Genomic DNA, 21,116 nt, shown 5'->3' with positions numbered 1-21,116 from the left:
ATCAGGCAAATGTTTAGTTATTACCAGCTATTACCAAACGACCAAATGCTTGATCAAGGCACTCTTCTATGTATGGGGCTTTCAGGCATGGTTACTTTTCTCAATAAGCCTACATACAGTCCGGTAAAGGATAGAAGGAAGATGTGGTACATGAAAATCAACCTATGCTGGTGGTATGAGATGTACTATAGAGGTGGCACTGCTTGAGCTGGACAAGATGGCCACAGAAGGCCTTGTGTAGAAGATTGGCTACACGGCTTCATTTTGAAGTATCAGCAGACTGAGCAGAAGACTTTAGATAGAAAGTCAAGAAAATTGTAGATAATGACAGAACTGAGCCAGAGCAACATCCTGGAAAAGACATTCTGAGGAGTGAGCAAGCATTCAGTGGAAATGAAAAAACAGGATGGGAAGTTGAGACACTGCCTTGGGGGAAAAAATGCATAGGCTGCCAGGTTGTAGGGAAAGGAGCCTGAATTTGATATCCAGTTTGAATCTTGGTTTTATTCCTCATCTGTATGACCTTACCTCAAGCAAATCACTTAACCTCTGGGAGCCTCTGGTTTCTCTCCCATAAAATGGAAATAGATCTTGCTCATAGAGATTTTTATAAGACTAAGATGAAATAGTGTTTTTGCAAAACAACCTGTTGTATAAGTCTCAGGTATTATTTTTCATTTTTCTTTATGTTTCCCCCTCCTGCCCAGGACAATTCTTGCTTTCCTTTATTTTTAAAGATAATTTTGTAGACTAATTCTTATACTGGTGTTAACTCCAACCTTCACAAGTCAAAGCTGAACTGTTTAGGGAGGCTTATAACTACCTTGGACCTGATATCAGTCTCTTGGATTCTAATGTCCCACGTAAGTTTCTCTTGCATGAAAATACCTGGGGATTTGTGACTCACTAAAGCTAGTGCTGTGTTAGGCTCTCTTAACAGGATGGACATTCCAGACCCCAGATAATAATTATCTCATTGTATGTAGAGTCATTAAGACCAAATCTAAAGTCTTGGGTTCCGTTTACCCCATTCATGTGAGGCACTGGAAACCATGCCATGTGAGGAACAATTGACAGAATTCAAGGATATTTAGACTGAAGAGATCAGCTGGAATGTGGAAAGTTAAAAAGCTTTGAAGTTTTTTCTGTAGGCAGTGGGGTCTCTTCTGAGTTTTTGAGTGGGAAAATGACATGACAGAGTAATTCTTTATGAAATTTGGCTCCATGATTGGTCAGTAGGATGAGTCTGTTAGTAAGAGGCAGAGAAACCAATGAAAATGTTACCGTGTTAATACAAAGTGGCCCCAACCCATGTCCATCAATACTGAGAGATACAGGGAAAAATGAATGATCAGAATAAGAAGTTACCACAGGAATATTCAAGATGAACTCAAATTAGTGTTTAATAGATAATAAAAGACATGGAATTCGCTGACAAGATGGGAATATTTCAAGGTGGCAGAATGAAAACATGGCAAAAGAAGAGGTTGCATTAAGCAAATTGCATGTGGGGAGAAAGGAGAGGGATGCCAGCCATCTTGTAACTGTTCAACTTAATCCGAAAGAGGTTTTTAAGAGGTGAGGTAGTATGTAAAACAGCTTAAATTTGTTGTTAAGAGGAAGAGAAGACTGCCTCATGATCCCCACGATCCATGTATCCCAGAAGAGATGACGGAGGCTACCTTCAGATCTTTTCAGCCCGTTGCTTCTGCGGATACTGTTATATAGGGCGTACACATTCCCTTCTCAATCTCTCATTCCTCCTTCTCTCTCTGCATCTTGGGGCAAAGCCTTGGAGACAAGAACAAACAATAAAAATGATAAGTTTCCCTTGAATTGTGCCCATATATTAATATTTACTTTAGCAAGCCTTCAGACTGGCTTAGAACTGGAGCAGTGGTTCTTACACCAGGGGTAATTTACAATGCTGCCTCTTCACCTCTTTGCCAAGGGGACATTTGGCAATGCTTGGGGATATTTTTGGTTGTCACAACGGGCAAGGAGTGCTACTGGCATGTAGTGAATAGAGGCTAAGGAAGCTGCTAAACATCCTACAGTGCACAGAACAGCACTCCAAAACAAAGAATTATCTTGCCCAAAATGCCAATAATGTTGAGGATGAGAACCCCTGAATTAAAGGGGTAACACTGGATAGTTGGTATTAGAAACATCCTTGAGCCCACCAGACCTCTTTATCCTACCCTTGGGATAAGTTGTTAACAGCACATACTCTCTAAAGAATTCACTGAGCTTTGGGTTTTTTTGGTGCTAAAGCCTGGGAAAATCAGCAGATGTTGATCTTCCGATTTTATTTGATCAGTGTACATGATTTCTTCTCAAAGAAGAGTTGGTACCCCTTCATAGTGATTATGGCCTTATTTCGGACCATAGAACTAGCAGTTCCTCTTCATTTAATCATAGAGATTGAGGGCAGCATATGTCTAACACCCAAAGTGTAAATTCATAGGGTAAAATATCTTAGAAATCTCTTCTTTCATCAGCCACTCCTGATCTTTCATCCAAAAATGTATTCTAAAGAACTGAGAAAATGGACATTTTCTGGACACCTATGTGTGTGGCACTCTACTAGGCACTGGAATTCCAAAGACAAGAAGTCCCAGCACTTTGGGAAGCCAAGGCAGGCGAATCACTAGGTCAGGAGATCAAGACCATCCTGGCCAACATGGTGAAACCCCGTCTCTACTAAAAATACAAAAAAATATTAGCCAGGCGTGGCAGCACGCACCTTAGTCCCAGCTACTCAGGAGGCTGAGGCCGGATAATTGCTTGAACCTGGGAGGTGGAGGCTGCAGTGGGCTGAGATCGGGCCATACACTCCAGCCTGGGTGACAGAGTGAGACTCCATCTCAAAAAAAAAAACAAAAAAACAGAATTTGTTTGTTTTTTGAGATGGAGTCTCACTCTGTCGCCCAGACTGGAGTGCAGTGGCATGATCTTGGCTCACTGCAGTCTCCGCCTCCTGGGTTCCTGGGTTCAAGCAATTCTCCTGCTTCAGCCTCCTGAGTAGCTGGGACTACGGGTGCACACCCCCATACCCGGCTAATTTTTGTATTTTTAGTAGAGACAAGGTTTCACCATGTTGGCCAGGCTGTTCTCGAACTCCTGACCTTAAGTGATCCACCTGCCTTGGCCTCCCAAAGTGCTGGGATTACAGGCGTGATCCACCTCACCCGGCCCAAGAACTGAGAATTGGTGAGATCACCTGTAGCCATGTAGTTTCTCAACTGTATTAGTGCATCTTGCCTTCCTCCAAGAAAATGATCCTTGGCTCCAAATTTTGTCAATTTGTCTTTTCTCTAACTCCAAATCAAAATTAGAATATCAGCAGGATGGTGGCCATGGAAGTTGGAATTCACTAAGGAATGTGTAACAACTCACCTGCCAAATCGACTAGCCCTTAAAAAAATTAGAATATCATTTAGCATCAGAAACGTTTTCAAATTAGTTAGCAAACCCCAGTCTCCAAAAATATATAAAGTCAGGGAAAAAATAAACGGACTAAACTAGAATATGTCTTGAGGGCAGTGACTTCTTGTCTTTGCAATTCCAGTGCCTACTAGAGTGCCACACGTAGGAGGTGTCCGGAAAATGTCCAGTGAATGAACAGAACTTGTTGAGACAAATAAACGAGATGCTAATGTTTCCACAGACTTGCCGTAAACATGAGAAGCAAATAGGCTAAAACCTCAGAGAGATGCCGAACCATGGTAATAAAGTTTGATCTTCCAGAATTGAGATCAGTATGATAGTACTTACAGTAGGTCAGGCAGCATGTCACAAAAATTCCATTTACTGAGATTAAGGTAATGGCCCAGGATGGGAGCAGGTTATCAGGAAAATGCTCTTGCTTGGCTATGGAGGGAAAAGAATAATGTCAGCTGTAATGTGTTTCCTACTGCCTGATACTCATTCTGTGCCTTTTCTATTGACGCAACTGTGAAGTATTCTTTGCCTGGTCAGCTCTCCAGTATGCAGCTGCTAGCATTTTTCTTGCATAATTCTTCAATCAGGCACATACTTGTGGGCAACTAATATTCAGATGTCAGATATTAAAAGTGAAAAAGATACTTTGAATGTCTGCATTTAGTGAGTTAAGTTGACATAAGGAAGATTCTAAGGAAATCTTTTACAAGCCATCTTGTAGTATCTCACTTTTATAGCTGATTATAACTATGTGTTACTACTAACGGGTTGATGTTGTGTTCTAGGTATACTTTATTTTTCCTTCTGTAGTTCTGTCATGCCTTCTGCCTTTCTCCTACCATATTCTCTCTCAACACATACACATCACACACACCCTTAACTCACAGTAGCTGCCCTAAAGCTACAGGAGCCACTTTGCATTCACTTTCTGATACAGGTTTTTCACCCTCTAGCTACTGGAAATACAGAACAAGTCTGGCAAAGAACTAAGTGTGGATATGGCTTGGTATTAGGTGGGACCATCCTAGAAGAGAGCTCTCAAGGTTATCAGCTGTAGTTTCAGTCCCACAGAGAGCACAAGAAGTACACAAGGAAATGAGGGTGGGGAGGAGAAAGGTGTTGGTGAATATGGTGCTGCGGGTCCATCCCTCCAGATCAGGAGCAGCAGCTACAGTATTTATTCTTCAGCTGCTTTGAGGAATCATTAGCAACATCTGGAAAAATGGCAGGGACACAAATTATAGCAGCTCATCTTCTGATTTCTCTGAAATGGCTTACAAATAAATGAGTATTTACTAACTTATTGTTTTTACTTTTTTTTTTCATGCTGAAGTTTTATTTAAAACGTAAAATGTTCCCCAAAAATGCTGGTGAATAAAGCAAAAAGATACGATACAGTGCTCTCTCCCTATGAGTTAGCCAGCCTATCCAAGTACAGGGTAATATACAGTACTCAATGCTGGTAGAATTTCACAGTAGTTTAGTGTTAAAGATTATCTGTGCCTAGGTTACGAAGAGATTCTCAATGTGTGATGCTTAGTTCTGGGTTTACACCTTACTGGGCATGAACAAGAGCTCCTGCTCCTTGGCCATAGCCAAATCCCTTGGGCCCAAAGTTCTTTTCATAGCATCCTTTACAATAGATTTCACCTTCTTTTTCAGTCGGAGTTGTTGATTCAAGACTCTTCCCACACTTTGCACATCAGAAACAGTTTTTGTGCCAGGGCTTTCCAGCTCCAATTATCTTCTCGGCAGCATATACAGAATCCCCACATCTGGAACACTTCTCAGCACCTGCATATTTCTGAGCAAATTTAGAAGCGTTTGGATTTGTAGGCCTGAGAGGCTGAACACTCTCTGGCTTGATGCCCAGCCTCTCGCTATGTTAAGCATGCCAGCGCCCTGGCCATAACCATAGCCATTTGTCCCATATTTCTTTCCATAGTAGGATTTGCAGTAGATCTCTTCATTGTGAATTGCCACTGTTGTGCTATCTAAATTTTTCCTGCAAACCATTGAGTCAGAGGCAGGAGCATGCACCACAGGCAGAGCTAGCAAGGCTGGGCTGGAGAGAGGGTCCGGGGAGTCCGAGATCCCTGTTTTTACTTTTCTGATTACCAAACCCAGTGGTAAGTTTTATTTATTTATTTATTTATTTATTTATTTGAGACGGACTTTCACTGTGTTCCCCAGGCCAGGCTGGAGTGCAGTGACATGATCTCAGCTCACTACAATCTCTGCCTCCCGAGTTCAAGCAATTCTCCTGCCTCAGCCTCCTGAGTAGCTGGGATTACAGGGATGTGCCACCACACCTAGCTAATTTTTGTATTTTCAGTAGAGATGGGGTTTCCCCATGTTGGCCAGACTGGTCTTGAACTCCTGACCTCAGGTGATTCACCCGTCTTAGCCTCCCACAGTGCTGAGATTACAGGCATGAGCCACTGCGCCTGGCCTAGTTTTATTCTTTTGCTTACTGGACTTCTCATCAGCATTTGGCCAGTTGGAATCTTCTCCTTCTTGGACTTCTGTGACACCACATCCTTCTGTTTCTGTTTGTTGCACTCAGTTTTCTCTGAAGGCTGTTCTTCCACTTCTTGTCCTCTAATTATTGTTGTTCCCATGGTTCTGTTTGTGGTCCCATCTTGCCCTTACTGGCCCCAGTCTTCCTAGGTAATATCCTCCACACCCGAGATTTGAAATGCCATCTGAGGCCGGGCACAGTGGCTCACACCTGTAATTCCGGCACTTTGGGAGGCCAAGGTGGGCAGATCACCTGAGGTCAGGAGTTCGAGACCAGCCTGGCCAACATAGTGAAACCCTGTCTCTACTAAAAATACAAAAAATTATCGGGGCGTGGTGGTGCATGCTTACAATCCCAGGTACTCAGGAGGCTGAAGCAAGAGAATTGCTTGAACCAGGGAGACAGAGGTTGCAATGAGCCAAGATTGCACCACTGCACTCCAGCCTGGGTGACAGAGTGAGAATCCATCTCAGAAAAAGACAAAGGAAAAAAAAAAAAAAGAAATGCCATCTGATTTCTAAATTTGTGTATTGGATGGATGCCAGCATCTCCACCTGATTAAAACTGAATTTACTGCATGCTTTCCAAATCATATCTACCACCTGTATTCTCCCATTTCAGTGAATAACAATACCATTTAGTTACCCGAATAAGAGTGTGGTATTTTCTTTGTGCTCACTTCCCAGTAGGCTCCCCTGTATTTTCTGTTCTATATTCAGAATATCTCTGGAACTTACTGCTTTTTCCCAAATCTCTTGCAGCAACTGCCTTAGCTGAGATTTTTCTCGTCTCCCACTTAGTAGCCTGCAAACCGGTCTCTTTGCCTCAGGTTTCCTAGGCTCTAATAACTCCTGCACATTGCTGTCACAGTAATCATTCTAAAACACCTATTTAATCATAGTGTACCTACCACTTAAAGACAGGAGAGTTGGTTTTTCTTTTTTCTCTAAAACACCAGATTGCATGGAGACATCAAGTGATTACCAGAGTTGACCTCTACAGATTAGAATGACACAAAAAATAACAAGCCATTTCCGTTATCCTGGGAGTCTAGAAGTTTCACAGGCTTCAGCTCATTCCTGGCTTCCACTCTACACTCATCCACAAACCTCATTTAACCTGGAGAGAGTATGTGTGTGAGGGAAAGAGGGAGGCCTCAGTAGCAGCAAGCCAGGTCTGTTGTGACACCTGTTAGAAACCTGGTAACATCCCACAGGGGCAGACCCAGAATCCAAGGTACACAGCTGTGTGAGGGCATCTGCACATGTAGCTTATTAGATACCATGAGTATGGCTCTCTCAGATTTATCTCCTTCCAGTTTATCAAGGGAAAACAAATTTGGTGGGACTACACTAAAAAGAATCATTTGCGCAATCCACTTAATTAATACATTTGGGCGTTTTTTTTTTCCAGATCAGTTATTTACTGATATGGTTTGGCTGTGTCCCCACCCAAATCTCATCTTGAATTATAACTCCCACAGTTCCCACATGTCATGGGAGGAACCCAGTGGGAGGTGACTGAATTATGGGGGCGAGTCTTTCCTGCACTGTCCTTATGATAGTTAATGAGTCTCACAAGATCTGATAGTTTTAAAAACAGGAGTTTCCTTATAACAAGCTCTCTTTTTGGCTGCTGCCATCCATGTAAGACATGACTTGCTCCTCCTTGCCTTCTGCCATGATTGTGAGGCCTCCCCAGCCACGTGGAACTGTGAGTCTAATTAAACCTCTTTATTTTGTAAGTTGCCCAGTCTCAGGTATGTCTTTATCAGCAGCATGAAAATGGACTAATACATTTTCATGTCAAAGCTTTACTCACATTGACCTGTAACATTTCTATGAACTATACACTTAATGTATATTTGTTAGTGCAGTCAGCCCTTGACCTCCCATAAATGCATTATTTGCTTTTGAATCTTATTCTAAAGAATCCCCACACAGTCCAATTAATGAGATTTGAGACATTTATACCCTAAAGCTCTCCAACCACAAAGACAAAAACCTTAAGTTAGCAAACTATAGCACATGGGCCAAACCTGTCCTACACCTGTTTTTAAAAATGAAATTTTGTGGCTGGGCATGGTGGCTCACGCCTGTAATCACAGCACTTTGAGAGGCTGAGGCAGATGGATCACCTGAGGTCAGGAGTTCGAGACCAGCCTGACCAACATGGTGAAACCACATCTCCACTAAGAAAATACATAAATTAGCCAGTTGTGGTGGCAGGCACCTGTAATCCCAGCTACTTGGGAGGCTGAGGCAGGAGAATAGTTTGAACCTGGGAGGCAGAGGTTGCAGTGAGCCCAGACCACACCATTGCACTCCAGCCTGGGCAACGAGAGTGAAACTCTGTATCAAAAAAAAGAAAAAAAAGAAAGAAAAGAAATTTTGTTGGAACATAGCCATGTCATTCATTTATGTCTTGTCTGTGGCTGCTTTTTTGCTACAACCAGCAGAATTGAGTTGTTGCAACAGAGACTGTGACTGCAAAGCTTAAAATATTTACTATCTGGCTCTATTCAGAAAAAAATTTGCCAACCCCTGTCCTAGAATGTCACATATATCCATATTCCAATATAAATAATGTCCAAATCAAAATGCAATCCAAGCTAGTATTACTGATTTAATAATCAGTACTCTACTGTTTTCTGCCTTCAATCAGAGTAATGTGAAATTGGTTGAATAATGCTATAACAAGAAAGTAAAAATAGAGACTTAATAAACTGATTGAAGCCTCATTTTAATAAAATTTTTACAACACATAAAAGATGACTGAGACTGGTAAGTTGGGAGTATCAATAGTCATGTCAAAGTTTGGTTTATATTTGAACTAATTTTCCCAGGAAATTTTATCTCATTGAGGAAAATAAAGAATCTGCTGTAGCTGGGCATGGTGGCTCATGTCTGTAATCCCCACACTTTGGGAGGCTGAGGTGGATGGATCACCTAAGGTCGGGAGTTCGAGACCAGCCTGACCAACATGGTGAAACTCCGTCTCCACTAAAAATACAAAAATTAGCTGTGTGTGGTGGCCGGCACCTGTAGTCCCAGCTACATAGGAGGCTGAGGCAGGAGAATTGCTTGAACCTGGGAGGCGGAGGTTGCAGTGAGCCGAGATCGCGCCACTGCATTCCAGCCTGAGTGACAGAGCAAGACTCCGTCTCAAAAAAAAAAAAAAAAAAAAAAAATCTGCTGTAACACTGAAAGATCTAGAGTAAATCATATACTAGCATGAATTACTAGACCATCTAAAATAAATTATCCACTTCGCAACTACAAGTAAAGACATGAAGAATTAAGACATGCCATATAGTATATATTGTGCTATATACTTATGTGCAACTGTATTATCAAACTCAGTGTATTGTTTCTTACTATACAGTCACAAAACCTATCCTTGGGAGTGGGGCTAGGGGTAGGGAGAGAGACGTGTGGTCCTCTGTATGATCAGCCATACAATTTAAACAAGTATTAATATTTCGAGCATCTGAGTTCACCTTGTAAGTAAGCCATCTTAAGCCATTATAGGCCTAAGATGTATATATTCATATAAACCCAACATTTTCATTTTATATTTTCAAATGATTTCACCTCTTGGGGAAAGAGAATTCTCTGAGTTTACTACCAGTAGGGTAAAATATTTGCTCCAAAATGACCCTTTTCAGGCGTTGTCTTTAAGGAGTTTGTCACTCACCTTTCCCAGACTTGGTTCAGAATGAACCAGTAGTTCTTAAAAAGCACATTCACCTACAAAAAAAAATTGTTTGGCACCATGGAACCGTGTCGGCGGCATGCCCTAAAAGAACACCAAATCCCTAAGGGCAATTGCAAAGGGCACATTTTATTGCTTTCAATAACACTATTGTTACAAAAACTTTTTAAGATGAATGCTTGATGGATAGTGGTGGTTAGTATATATAAATTTTAGAATATTTATTACAAGAAAATAAGGCCGGGTGCAGTGGCTTACACCTGTAATCCCAGCACTTTGGGAGGCTGAGGCGGGCGGATCACGAGGTCAGGAGTTCGAGACCAGCCTGGCCAACAGGGTGAAATCCCATCTCCACTAAAGATAGAAAAAATTAGCCAAGGGTGGTGGCTGGCGCCTGTAATCCCAGCTATTTGGGAGGCTGAGGCAGGAGAATTGCTTGAACCCGGAAGGTGGAGGTTGCAGTGAGCCGAGATCGTGCCACTGCACTCCAGCCTGGGCAACAGGGCAAGACTCTGTCTCAAAAATAAATAAATAAATAAAATAAAAAGAAAATTTGTAACAATATCACACCTTGCACAGTGACTTTATTTTTTTAATTTATTTTTTAATTATTTTATTTATTTCTTTTAGAGACAGGGTCTCACTCTGTTGCCCAGGCTGGAGTCTAGTGGAATGATCATAGCTCACTGCAACTTTGAACACCTGGGCTCAAGTAAGCCACCTGCCTTACCCTCCCAAGTACCTAGGACTATACATGTGTGCCACCAAGTCTGGCTAATTTTTTAAATGTTTTGTAGAGTCAGGGTCTCATCATGCTTCCCAGGCTGGTCTTGAACTCCTGGGCTCAAGTGATCCTCCAACTTCAGCCTCCCAAAGTGCTGGGATTACAGGCGTGAGCCACTGTGCCCAGCCTCACAGTGACTTTAATAAGTCAGAATAGCACATGTCATTTATGTATCTAAAAGTACTGTAAAATACTATCAAAGTGAATATGACAATTCTAAAATATATCTGGCCGAGTTACAGTAATGTGCCATGTAACGTTTTCAACAACATTACGCATATATGATGGTAGTCCCATAAAATTATAATACCGCATTTTTACTGTACCTTTCCTATGTTTACATATGCTTAGGTACACAAATACTTATTGTGTTACAACTGCCTATGTATTCAGTATAGTAACATGCTGTACAGGTGTGTAGCCTCAGAGCACTAGGCTGTACCATGTAGCCTAGGTGTGCAGTAGGCTATACCATCTAGGTTTATGTAAATACACTCTGATGTTCAGACAATGACAGAATTGCCTAATGATGCATTTCTCAAAATGTATCCACATCATTAAATGACACGTGACTATGTTGTCTTTTTAGATTCGATATAGTAGAAACTCCCCAGAACAATGTCACTTACGTGTATTCCAGTTGAAGGTCTGATTCACTCTCAAATGTCCGTACTTGATGAGACACATGAAGCTGTGGTTGGTTGTCATATTGAAATCCAGTTTGCTGCTAACAGCATAGAGCTCAGTTTCAGGATCTTGGGAAACTGTTGTGTTGATGGCATTTAATTCTTCTCCGTTTTCCAACCAGGAGAGGTGAGGCTCTGGAAAACCTCCAGAGGTTGAGCAAATTATCCTTCTAATATTAGAAGTTGGAATTTCAAAGTCAGATATACTAGGTGTAGGGAAGTCAGCTAAAGAAAGAACAAGAATATATAATTACATATAGTTACAAACCTATGTGTGTAGAGGTTTATTTTTAAATAATTTTCTAGCTTTAATAAGAATTGATAAAGGCCAGGCACAGTGGCTCATGCCTGTAATCCCAGCACTTTGGGAGGCTGAGGCAGGTGGAACACCTGAGGTCAGGAGTTTGAGACCAGCCTGGCCAACATGGCAAAACCCCATCTCTACCAAAAATATATAAATTAACCAGGCGTGGTGGCAGGCGCCTATAATCCCAGCTACTCAGGAGGCTGAGGCAAGAGAATCGCTTGAACCCAGAGGGTGGAGATTGCAGTGAGCCGAGATCGTACGACTTCACTCCAGCCTGGGTAAAAGAGCAAGACTTCATCTCAAAAACAACAAAACAAAACAAGAATGATAAAATGAGATATAATTTGCAACTTCCCATTAATCATTAATAGTTACGTATAATCCAAAGACTAACTTTGATTTGAATTGGTTATGTCAATTCTTTGCCACTTTTGATGGAGATAGGAGGGCACTTATTAGAGAAGTAGGTTCATGTGAATAAATGTTGCCAGAGTACTTGCACTTGTAAGAGATGAAGAGAAGAGTAATAGACAACATTTGCTGAGCTCTTGTTTGTTAGGCCTGGACCTTATCTGATTTGTCCTCACAGAAACCCTAGAGAGGTAGGTTGTAGATCTAAAAAGGTCAAAGATCAGTAATTTCATATGATTTAACCTAATATAATTTCCATTTTATGAGTAATCAAACTGAGGTTTAGAGAAATTATAACTAACCAGTAATGGCAGAATTCAAATCTGTCTGACACCAGAGCCTGTCTTTTCTTGACCTTGCCTTTCTTTCTTTTCTTCCCTTTCCTTTTCTTCTCTTCTTTCCTTCCTGATGCTTCAGGTACACAGGTGGCTTTCTTCTATGTTATCTATTTATTTACTAAACTATAATGAACACCTGAAAACCCACCATCCAACTTGAGACCCAAAACACTGACAGTAACTTAGGTAAATCCGCTGATATGGTGTCACCTATCCTGTCCCTCTTTCCCTTACCTAAGGTAATCACTATCACTATCCTAAATTTGTAGTTAGCATTTCCTTGCTTTTTAAGAGGTTGTCTTTTATATGAGAGGCCTACCCCTTTGCTCTTGAGAATGGTTTCTCATGTCCTCCTTTCTGGCCTTATCCTTTGGACACTGACTCTTAAGTCTGATACAAGTAAGGGCTCCATGAGGTCATGTTTCCCTCTTCTCTCTGACTACCTAAGCTTAATACATAAATAGAAAAGGCTTTGCCTAACATAGAACTTTCGTTTGGAAAGGGTCTAGATGGGGGGAGAGAAAACATAAATCTGGTCAAGGAGAGGAGATCTTGGAGAAAGGAAAATGCTGCCTAATTTGCAAACCTGTGACCTGCCTTTTGAGGGGGCATTGTGTGCGTGTGAGTGGGGGGCAGACATTGAACTATAGTCATGAGCTTTTTGCTTCTACTGAGTCTCACCAACACCCCACCCCCCAAAAAAATACCCATGACCAGTATTTTTAAATTTGCGTATTTATTTCTGGATGGGTTTCCCCTCTCTTTATTCTTTCCTGAGACCATGGGCAAAGCTGTTCATTTTAGGTGAGAAGAAAAACTGTGAACCACATCAGTAATATTTTCATTTGAAAATATCATTGAAATTTATTTGAATAAATTTATTTGAATTCATTTGAATTTTTAAATTATTTTGATAGTAGACATGCTGTTTATTTATTTAATGTGTATATGGAAGCCTGAAAAATAGAAAGCTGTATAGATTGAGTTTAGTTGTTACTTGGTTTGGGAGTCTCCCATGCATAATTTATGACTTCTCGGTGTCCTATATATTTGTCTGAATTAATTACTGGGATGAAGCTATGCTAGCTTTCAAACAGGAGATGCCTTTCAGAAATTTGTATATCGTGCAGTTGCCAGACCAATTAAATACCTGGTTGAAATTTAAAAAAAAGTAATCTTTTACTCAGAAAAACCTATATCCAAACTACAACATTGAGCCTATAACCTCATTCACCACACTTTATTGATTTTCTTACTATTTTGATATGCCTTAAAGGGACAGGAAGGCCTTCCTAGCATTCCTCTAAGACACTTGAGGCACTCTTTCATTTATATATTTGCTCCCCTTAAGATACTGAAGTACAAAGTACAGGAAAATAAATGCAGAGAACATAGGAGAAAGATACCCTAGCGGCTTCGTCACTTATTCTTACACATAAAGAGTTTAGCTTCTTAGCATGAATGTAGGGATTCAATCTCCCCATAGAGTTAGCTTTCTTTTCAGAATTCTGAGCCCCACAGAGATGTCATGTAGCATAAGGTCATCAAGAGCAGATTTTAAAACCGGTTCTGCCTTGTGACCCTGGGTCAATAACTTACCCACCTTTAGTCTTAGTTTGCTCATCTATAAGATAGGGATACTAATACCCAGTGTTGTAAGAATTAAATGACATCATTCATAGAAATCACTTAGCACAGAGCCTGACACACAGGAAACTAAATAGTCTCACTCTGTTGCCCAGGCTGGAGTGCAGTGGCACCATCTTGGCTTACTGCAACCTCTACCTCCTGGGTTCAAGCCATTCTCCTGCCTCAGCCTCCAGAATAGCTGGGACTACAGGCACACACCACCACGCCCATCTAATTTCTTGTATTTTTAGTAGAGATGGGGTTTCACTGTGTTAGCCAGGATGGTCTCGATCTCCTGACCTCGTGATCCACCAGCCTCGACCTCTCAAAGTGCTGGGATTATTGGCGTGAGCCACCACACCCAGCCAATGATAGCTATATTTAAGTGGGTCTTGAATTTATCCTCTCTTAGGTAAGCCCCCTCATTTAAATCAGGTTGCCAGGCAAACACTTCCAGGAATGCCTTGTGGCACTTAGAATAATGAGGATAAAGGGAAGCCATGACAAATGATTATAATTGCCAGGAAAGGGGAAAAGTTGGATTTGGTTGGAGGTGAAGTTACCTTTTTTTTTTTTAATGAACCCTGTCCCTAAATGAAGTTTGATATGTTCCTGAGCCATTTTTAGTTGGCATTGTTATTTCCCACTTATTAATTTATCCTATAAGATCGACTCATGACACAGGCAGCTGACATCTAGAGTATTCTCTTTCTTATAACATCGATATGTTTTGTGTTATAACTAGGAATAACAAATCCAAAAACTCATATCCTAAATTATTAATATGATTCATGTTCATTTCTGTGCTCTGCTTTTCTGGGAAATAAACTACAGGAATGCCACTCATACCAGGAATTGTATTAAAAATCTTTTCAAGGCCAGGCGCACTGGCTCATGCCTATAATCCCAGCACTTTGGGAAGTCAGGGCAGGAAGATTGCTTGAGGTCAGGAGTTTGAGACCACCCTGGACAACATGGTGAAACCTTGTCTCTACTAAAAATAAAAAATTAGCCAGGCGTGGTGGCACATGCCTGTAGTCCCAGCTAGTTCGGAGGCTGAGACAGGAGAATTGCTTGAACCCAGGAGGTAGAGGCTGCAGTGACTCGAGATCACGCCACTGCACTCTAGCCTGGGTGACAGAGTAAGAGACTCCATCTCAAAAAAAAAAAAAAAAAAGTTTCAAAATCTTTCTTGGCTTAGAACAGCCTAAACTCCATCTCCCACCTTTTTTCTAAGGTGATCTCTTTAGGGTAACCATTCCTAAGGTCTTGTGAGGTTGTGAACAATCAAAGATGTTCTAAGACTGTGACCTTTGTATCTCATTTTAATTAGTTAACCCAATTTTTACCACTCTTAATAGGAAAGGGTAAGAATGTCTTACGAAGAAAGGAATAGGTGCACACGTTTTAGGAGGAAAAATCCATTAACCTAGTTAAGCTGTTAACTAATGTAGCTAGTTCTCAAACATGCCAGTTAATGGAGGTTTTCATATGGCTATGCTGATATTATATTACCATTTTGCAATCTTAGACAAATATAGGGTAACCAACTTGTCCTATTTGCCTGAGACTTTCCCAGTTTTAGCACCAAAAATCTTGTGCCCCAAATAAACCCTTTGGTTCTGAGCAAAGAGGATAACTGGTCACTCTAGTCAAATGAGAGCTTAATTCCTTGCTTCTCAAATTGTGGTCCTCCACAGCAGCACAGGCATCACCTGAGAGCTTGTTAGAGGTGCAGAATCTCAGATCCAAACCCCAGACCTACTGAACTTAAATCTGCATTTTTTAACAAGACCCTCAAATGACTCATAGGCATGTAAGCATTTGAGAAGCACTGCTTTGACTCAATTGGAAAATTCAGAATGCTTCTCAGTAAAATTAAGCAAGTGACCTTTTTGTCTTCCCTTTACTGGATTTTGTCCACCCCCACACCCTCGGTTCTGAGTACCCCAGAAATCTCACATTGTCCCCTTAGCTGTCCTTGGTCTCTTACAGTAATCTGCTAATAGGGCCTGCCCCCCTTGAAATGTTTCCTTTTCTCACTCTTGGATTTTCTTCTTTATCTTTCTATCCAAATTCAGCTGACCTGAGTCTACTTCTCTCTGGGTAGTCCATTAGAGGACTACGTACCTAATGTAATTAACTAATACAGGCTAATATATTTTTGGTGCCACCCCCCACCCCCCACCCCAGGAAACATATTTTCATTTTAACAGGGATCTTTTCGGAGGAAAATGGAGAAATTAGCAGGAATGGCTATGATGATGAGAATTTCAGGAGTCAATGCAGGTGAAAATTGTGGAAGAGGTAGGCTTCTTAGTACCCCTCAAATCACATCACCATTTAATAATTTATTCTATCCAAGAGCAGAGAAAACACTGAGTGAAGTTTAAGATAGTTCCATGTAACTTTGGCTTACTCCCCAAAACTTTAGATGTGATTTGGATGTCACAAGTAAAGATTCATAGCTAATGATCAAAACAAAGAAGAACAGTAAGGAATTCACTAAGGATCTGCTGAAGTTATCTATTATCAAGGTTAATCATTATGTTTTATTAAGTAAGAAGTTTGGTTTTCACTACAGGCTCAAGTCCCAGGGGGAAAAAGAAATATGTTCAAATTTCAACTGTGAGAAAATGGCTCAGGGCTATGATTTCTCAAAAAGGGTTCTGGCTCCTTCAGTGTCCTCTGTTATACTGTGATTAAAGTGAAACCCCCTTTGCAAAATTATAACTGAGACAGTGAAAGAGATCTAACTTAACTGACTCCATCTTGCTTCTAACCTCCAAGCTGTCTTTGTTCATTCCTGGGCGTAGGCTGAACTAACTTTGGGAGAAACTTAGTTTATAGTTTATAGTTTAAACAAAGACGGTAACAGCCCTTTCCCAAAGCAGACTCCTTCTTGCCTGGGGACTAGATTGCCTTTGTAGGACTAACATTAGCCACAAGATTAGAAATTATGGTTTAGGAGTCATAAAGCTGGAGGCTACAACATTCTGACCCTCCCTAAACTGCTCCTAAGATCAGTGCTTGAGCTATTTTGCAGCCCCTGCACTTGGATCAGCTGGCACCACCCAGATCAATAAACTGGCTCATCTGACCTTGTGGCCCCCACCCAGTGCAAGAAGACAGCTTCAACTCCCTATGATATCATCCCTGACCAATCAGCACTCCCAGCTCACTGACTTCCCCCGACCCACCTAGTTATCCTTAAAAACTCTGCTCCCCAGATGCTCGGAGAGACTGATTTGAGTAATAATAAAACTCCGGTCTCCCGCACAGCCGGTTGTGTGTGAATTACTCTTTATTGCAATTCCCCTGTCTTGATGAATCGGCTCTATCTAGGCAGCAGGCGAGGTAAACGCCTTGGGTGGTTACAAAAGCAAGGGTCCTTTCTTTCCGAGACCAGAAATGCTTGCCTTCCACAGTAGGTACATAAACAGGGCTTTGATTCATAAATTAGTTTTTTTCCTTGTGGCAGGAATTAATTATGCATCCAATTCTCTAACTTTTTTTTAAGACAGAGTCTCTACCACTAGGGAAAATGCTCACCCTCCTCTGTAGTCTGCTTTGCTTTTTGTTTTTTGTTTTTTTGTTTTGAAACAGTCTTTGCTCTGTCACCAAGGCTGGAGTGCAGTGGCACCATCTCTGCTCACTGCAACCTCCGCCTCCCAGGTTCAAGTGATTCTCCTGCCTCAGCCTCCTGAGTAGCCAACATGTCCCTGGCTAATTTTTGTATTTTTAGTAGAGATGGGGTTTCATCATGTTAGGCAGGCTGGTCTCAAACTCCTGAGCTCAAGCTATCCACCCACCTTGGCCTCCCAAAGTGCTGGGGTGACAGGCTTGAGCCACCGCACCTGGCCTAATTCTCTAACATCTAACTTTTCAGGACTGACTGCTAGATTAGAGCTTCAGATATGCAATAAGTAACTTATCACTTTGAAAATATTAGAATATAATAGTAAGATAGCCATAGTAATAGACATTCACATACTACCCAAAAAAGATTTATGCTTCTATTTTTCTTTTACCTCTTCTTTTCTTCTTTCTTTCCTTTTTTTTTTTTTTTTTTGAGATGGAGTCTTGCTCCGTCACCCAGGCTGGAGTGCAGTGATGCAATCTCAGCTCATTGCAACCTCTGCCTCTCAGATTCAAGCGATTCTCTGCCCCAGCCTCCAGAGTAGCTGGGATTACAGGAATGCGCCACCATATCTGGCTAGTTTTTGTATTTTTAGTAGAGACGGAGTTTCACCATGTTGGCCAGGCTGGTCTTGAACTCATGACCTCAAGTGATCCGCCCGCCTTGGCCTCCCAAAGTGCTGAGATTACAGGCATAAGCCATCATACCCAGTCCCGTTACCTTTTTAGCATTCTTTCACAGGCATATATTGCTGGGTCAAGTGCAGTTAGTAGCAAGGCTACATCAAAACAAAGATGCCCCTTGGTGATTGAGAGTCTCTTTAGGTCATTACAGTGCCCCAGGATGATTGTCATGAACTTGGATTGTCAAAGAACAAGAAATGCACATTAACAGATATTTCCAGGACATCTTTAGAAACCAGTTAGGGTTTATCATACAACTAGAGACTTAACTCCAAGAAATGACGTGAGATACATTCCTCTTTGGTAAAATTTTCACTTAAATCAATAGTCATGTGTCTTTAAGGGCATTAAGAATCTGCCAGCCTAGAGTAAAATCAGAAAATCCCACCAACCTTTGACTGATAACGTCACTTCAGCCAGGTGTTCCCGCTTGAAAGCATCTTTTTCATACTTCAGAACAACACACTCGTATGTGCCCTCGTCAGATGGGCGCAGAGCCAGGATCACAATGGAGAGGTTATTAGTGATATCAAAGATGGTCCGGTTCTTGTACTCGGGCCATATATTCATGTCCCCAGACATCATAGTCAGCACCATTTTCTTCTCCTTTTGCCAGTAGATGCGAGTTTGTGCTAGCTCTTCAACAGAAACATTGTGACCACAGGACAGCGTTGCCACTTCTTTCACTTCCTTGGTCACGTGGATAACACCTATAGAGAGGCAAACAGAACAAGATTGTATATTTATTAAATATAGATTCCTGCACAGTCAGGAATCCAAAGTCAGCAGTAACAGAACTTAGGGTGTTGTGTTTAGTAACTAAGCATCAATCCAGTTTGATTTTTTGGGTCCTCAATGCTTTTTTTCTCTTCATTTTTTAAAAATGTGGTAAAAAACACATAACAGGCCAGGGGTGGTGGCTCACACCTGTAATCCTAGCACTTTGGGAGGCCGAGGCAGGCAGATCACTTGAGTCAGGAGTTCAAGACCAGCTGGGCCAACATGGCGAAACTCTGTCTCTACTAAAAATACAAAAAATTAGCCAGGTGTGGTGGCAGGTGTAGTAATCCCAGCTATTCGGGAGGCTGAGGCAGGAGAATCACTTGAACCCAGGAGGCGGAGGTTGCAGTAAGCTGAGATTGCACCCCAGCCTGGGCAACAAGAGCAAAACTCCATCTCCAAACAAACAAACAAACAAACAAACACATAACATAAAATTTATCATCTTATTGATTTTTAAGTGTACAGTTCAGTAACATTAAGTATATTCACATTGTTGTGAAACATCTCTAGAAATTTTCATTTTGCAAATCTGAAACTCTATGCCCATTAAACAACTCCCCTTTCCCCCTCTCCCCTCAGCCTCTGGCAATTGCCATTCTGTTTGTTTGAATGAATTTGGCTACTTTAAATATCTCATAGAAATAGAATCATACAGTAACAGCCTGTTTATGATTGGCTTATTTCACTTAGCATGATGCACTTCAAGGTTCATGAACGTTGTAGCATATGATAGGATTTCCTTCCTTTGGAATGGTAATGATGTGATCATAAGGATAATGAATAATATTACACACACACACCCCCCACATTTTGTTTGCCCATTCATCTGTAGATGGACATTTGGCTTGCTTCCCACCTCTTGGCTACTGTGCTGCTATGAACATGGGTGTGCAAATGTCTCTTCAAGACCCTGCTTTCAATTCTTATGGATATATGGAATTTTGGGGTCATATGGTAGTTCTATTTTTAATTTTTTGAGGAACTTCAATAGTGTTTTCTATAGCAGTTGCACCCGCAATGCTTGTTAAAGGTTTTGGAAGTTACTATCTAGAAAAACTAAATGTGATTGCATAAAAAACAAATTTGGTTTCGAAAACAATGAAGACAAATCACTAAAATCGGACTCATGGACCAATCATTATAACATAACCTATCCCCTTCCTTTTTCTTGAGAATTTTCCAAAGACATGCAAGATTTAGGAGCATATGAGCCTTCTCTCACAGCAGGCAATTTTTAGTCCTATTACTTCTTATTTGGTTTACCTAACACAATACCACCCCTAAGAGAAGTCAGTCCTGACTAAGGTTCTGGGTACAGTGGTGGTGGAGGAGGGCAAGGTGCTGCTGCCCACCTCTGTCTAGATAGCCTATACTGAATTACTCTTCATACGATTTCCTTTTTTTGCTTCTTCTGTGGTGGCTCTATGGAGGGGACAGGTGCTATTTCATTTAATCCCCCAACAACCCCACAAGATATGTATTATTTTCCCCATTCTGCAGCTGAGACAACTGAGAGATTGAGAGGTTCAGGAAGTCTAGGACAGGGCAGGTCAGCCTGAGATTCCAAGGGCCTTTGATTCTGCAGTCATGACGAAGAATAAGGGAGGGAGATGAGGTCAACTAAGAAGAAAAAATAGGGCCATACTTTAAATAGGTAGGGAATATAATCAATCTTCATTATTTATGAATTCCCACTTACAGAAGGCCTCCTTCTTGGCTGTGTTGCCTGGTCACTTGATTAGGTAATTTTCAGCTACTACTGCCTTGAGAAATAAGGAAGAATTTCACTATACAGACCTAGTCTCTGATGCTCACTGCCTTTTCCCTTGCGTTTCTCCTACAGCCCCCCTCCCCACAATCACGTGATGCAACAACACACACACACACACACACACAGATAAGCACATGTACACACATTCATTTAAACTATAGAACTGCATTTAACCATGGGAAAAATCTAGGAATAAATTTTATCCAGATTAAGTGAGCTAAAGACAATCCATTTCATGTGACTTCACTGGTTTGGCACAGGAATAAAACCTTCATCTGTCACCTTAATACACATCCTGATTCCTCCTCTTTTCACTTGAGTGACTTCGGATTTAAAGTTCTCAGGACTGCCTACTTCCCTACCTACCTTAAAGGCAATCATGACTAAGTGCACCCTGCTAACATC

General features: G+C 41.3%; 1 protein-coding gene and 1 pseudogene across 5 annotated transcripts in view; both read right to left on the bottom strand.

Moving 5' to 3' along the window:
- The window catches only part of CD80 (CD80 molecule), a 36,063-nt gene that overhangs the window by 2,119 nt on the left and 12,828 nt on the right, over nt 1–21,116 (bottom strand). The window contains exons 3-6 of one of the 5 annotated variants that reach the window (XM_032150097.2): nt 18,550–18,867; nt 11,093–11,374; nt 3,778–3,873; nt 1,683–1,791 (exon numbers count right to left, since the gene is read on the bottom strand). In XM_032150097.2, coding sequence (XP_032005988.1) covers nt 1,721–1,791; nt 3,778–3,873; nt 11,093–11,374; nt 18,550–18,867 — 767 coding nt within the window. In that variant the 3' untranslated portion in view covers nt 1,683–1,720. Of the gene's footprint in view, nt 1–1,682; nt 1,792–3,777; nt 3,874–5,191; nt 5,239–6,875; nt 6,962–9,165; nt 9,715–11,092; nt 11,375–18,549; nt 18,868–21,116 lie in introns of those variants that run through there. The other 4 variants (XM_058437453.1, XM_032150098.2, XM_058437452.1 and 1 more) reach the window with 4 other exon arrangements.
- On the bottom strand, nt 5,000–6,869 carry LOC131383238 (cysteine and glycine-rich protein 2-like; annotated as a pseudogene).

This window comes from Hylobates moloch, unplaced genomic scaffold (assembly GCF_009828535.3).
Source record: "Hylobates moloch isolate HMO894 unplaced genomic scaffold, HMol_V3 SCAFFOLD_4, whole genome shotgun sequence".
NCBI classification, from domain to species: Eukaryota; Metazoa; Chordata; class Mammalia; order Primates; family Hylobatidae; genus Hylobates; species Hylobates moloch.
This window is presented reverse-complemented; position numbering and strand designations above follow the sequence as displayed.